A 3,291-nucleotide genomic window follows, 5' to 3' on the forward strand; every position below is an offset into this window, starting at 1 on the left:
CGATTCCGGGAACATTTCCCGGCCACTTATAAAAATACTATTTCGGACGTGCCGCGGGCGCGTGCAAGTGTGTCTGGGCTCAGAACGAACAACAGAAGGAACGGGGAGACCGGGACGGACGTGAGTTTTGAAAACATGCGGATGCAATGCGGATGATGACATGACAAAATGCAACACACAAATAAATGACATGGCAACAACAGCGAATAACTGGAAGACACCTGGCGCATCGGACTCGGAGCATCACATAAACCCTAGCTAGTAGGATGGTGATTGTTCTCCTAGCCTCTATGGACTAAAACTCCTGGTATATATAGACACCAGGGATACTAGGGTTTATAGATAATCGGTTACATCAAGGAAACTTCATATCTTCTACCTTAACTTGGGGTACACACCAAGGCACAAAGGTCTTTGGTCCGGACACGATGTGGCCCAACAGTCCGGCCGATGTGAGATGAGCCGTCACCCCGAGGACCCTCTCCCCAGTCCAGGACTCCCTCAGGGATGCCGTTCCCTATCTCCAGCCGTTGCCAAAGTCGTCACCCTCTAGTCGCTCCTCTCTCTCTCTCTCTCTCATTATGAAATGAAAGTCGCACCCTTTCTACAGTTGTTGCAACAAAACTCATGCTAGAAGCACCTGGGGTGATTTCACGGTGGGTGGTGCGGGGGCGTGGCGCGACGAGGTTCTTTGGATCGGGATGTATCTAACGAGATCTAACGACCCGCGCGCGACCGGCGGAAGACTCGGCGTGTCGGCTGGTTAGAATCGTTTTTCCTTTCTTGAAACATGTAAATTTGACTTTTGTTGCATCGCAGGATGTCTTCCCCTCTCCAAACAGACTGTTGACTTGGAAGCGGATCCAGATCGATCATTGGCATCGTGTACGCCGTCGCCGTGGATCCGTTGACATTCATGCGAAGCATATGCTTTGATGGTTCACGCGATGAAACAAGTCGAATGGTAGCAACATCGCAGGTGCATGCCAATGTCGGGGGGTACAATGGATGATTCCAAAAAACAGAGAGGTTTTATTCGTGGTACCATATAGCATTTCATCTCGATCGGGATTATTGCAGGCGCACGCCGCAATCACTCACGCACAGCAGAAATGAATCCACATGTAGTACTCGATCCACAAACCATCATACATACACGAGCCGCACGACCTGCTCCGACCATGGCTACATCGCCTGCGCAGCACCAGCGCCAGAGGAAGGAGACGACGACGAGGTGGAGGTGGAGGAGGCGAGGCGCGGGCAGCGGTTGAAGCCGTACCAGACGTTGTTGGGGAGCGGGTCGCCGTAGCGGAAGGTGGAGGGCGCGCTGGGGGCGGTGGGCTCGTACACCCTCACCCACTCGGGCGTCCACCCGGTGCGGCCGGCGCGGCGGAGGTAGAGGTAGCAGACGCCGTACCCGCAGGGCCCGCCGATCTTGAACGTGTCGGTGGCGCACCGGTCGAACGCGCCGGCGGCGCCGCCCAGCCGCGCCGCGTACACCTCGTCGCGGTACACGTCCCCGAACGCCAGGCTGATCGCGTCCGACGTGCGCGCCGGGGACGAGCAGCTCGTCTTGATCTGCACCGTGTACCAGCACGTCCGCGCGCCCACGCCTCGCCCCGAAGGCGACGAGGGGCTGCCGGTGGCCCGCGCGAGGCCGTCGTCGTCGTCGGCGCGCGGGAGCGGCCGGAGCGACGGGGCGGCGGAGACGAGGCTCAGGCAGGAGAGCAGGGCGAGGAGGAGGAGCCGCGGCGGCGGCGCCGTCGCCATGGCGGGATCGGTCGTGGCGGCGACCGGCGAGGGCTGGAGTGGACTGGAGGGATCGTGGCTGGCTTGCCTAGTGGCGGTAAGGAAATTATTTATGTGTGTGGTTTGCGAGTCTGGTGTGATCTGATCTGTCGAGATTGAATACTGGGGGCCAGTGCAGGCTCCAGCTGGGTTGGTAGATGGTGAGGACGAGGTGGCCGGCAGTGGGGCCGTACATTCGCTGCATCGTGTGATTATGCGATAGGTCCACGTGTCAAATGGAGGACATGATTCTGGCTCAGCGTGCTCCACGAGTATTGGCGTCCTTGTCCTCATTGAACACACACGATAGGTGTTCTTTACAAAGGACCGGTGCCATGGTCTCCACGCTCCATTGATTTTGACACATAAGAGCATGACAAGTACTACATCTTTTGTTTCATCTGCGCCTTATTAGAGCATCTACAACTAGACCTCTTAAACCCGTTTCAAACGTCCGAACAGGCCGTCCGGTCATGATTATTTGACCTAGCAGGCCTCTCAAACGTTCGGGCTGACCGACACCCCTCATATTCAGCCCAAATATGGGGCGGATATGGGGGCGCCCGGGCGCCCGCCACGTCGGATCCGACAACCGACCCCACCCCAAATTGCACTAAATCCCCCTCCCCCCGAGCTGCCGGATCCATTTGCTCTCTCCTCTGTTCTTTCTCCTCCGCGTCGTCCGACTCGCAGCTCCGCCACCAGCTCCGGAAGAGCGCTCCCGTCCTCGCCACGGGGGACGTTGTCGCCGGCCCGGACGCCATCGTGGTATGTCCGGCAACTCTCGGGCTTCACCTTGTGCTTGATGTGTTCGACACATTGACCGACCGGAATTATGGTGATTTTGTTAGGTAAATGATGGATTCCGATGCTTCGTCGGACGAGGAGTACGGATCATCGGAGCTTGACCAAAGGAATCAAGATGAGTTCTTCGATTCGTCGAATTCGGATGAAGAAGTGGACATGATCATGCTCATGAGCATGCAAAAGAAAATGGACCGGCAAGTGGATCATATTCTCAACTTCAAGGGCTTAATCAAAGGGAGAAGAGTGATCAACCGGGATAGAGTGTCCGGAGCAAAGTTACTAAACAATGACTACTTTGCTCCCACACCTGCTTTTCCGGATGATCCATGGTTTCATCGCCATTTTCGCATGCGGAAACCATTGTTTTGCGCATTGTGGAGGGAGTGGAGGCACACGGCGACTACTTCAAGCTGAGAAAGGATTGATGCGGCCAACTCTCTTTCTCGGCCAAGCAGAAGTGCACGGCTGCTCTGACGATCCTTGCACTTGGTACTGCTGCAGACGCCGTTGGTGAGATGGTCAGGATGGGGGAGAGCACGTGCCTCAAGACTACTGTCAAATTTGCCCGCGTCGTGGTTGAGGTGTTTGGATCAGAGTATCTCATAGAACCAAATGTGCATGACACGGAGAAGTTGTTGGCTATTGGAGAGGCAAGGGGGTTTCCAGGAATGCTCGGATCAATTGATTGCATGCATT

General features: G+C 56.1%; 1 protein-coding gene across 1 annotated transcript; it reads right to left on the reverse strand.

Moving 5' to 3' along the window:
- Positions 1–1,009: 1,009 nt before the first annotated feature.
- Positions 1,010–1,904, reverse strand: LOC123058062 (embryo-specific protein ATS3A). Its single transcript, XM_044480893.1, has one exon. The coding sequence runs from the start codon at positions 1,768–1,770 to the stop codon at positions 1,186–1,188; it is 585 nt and encodes a 194-aa protein (XP_044336828.1). The 5' UTR covers positions 1,771–1,904; the 3' UTR covers positions 1,010–1,185.
- Positions 1,905–3,291: the final 1,387 nt, after the last annotated feature.

This window comes from Triticum aestivum, chromosome 3A, assembly GCF_018294505.1.
Source record: "Triticum aestivum cultivar Chinese Spring chromosome 3A, IWGSC CS RefSeq v2.1, whole genome shotgun sequence".
In the NCBI taxonomy this organism is placed as follows: Eukaryota; Viridiplantae; Streptophyta; class Magnoliopsida; order Poales; family Poaceae; genus Triticum; species Triticum aestivum.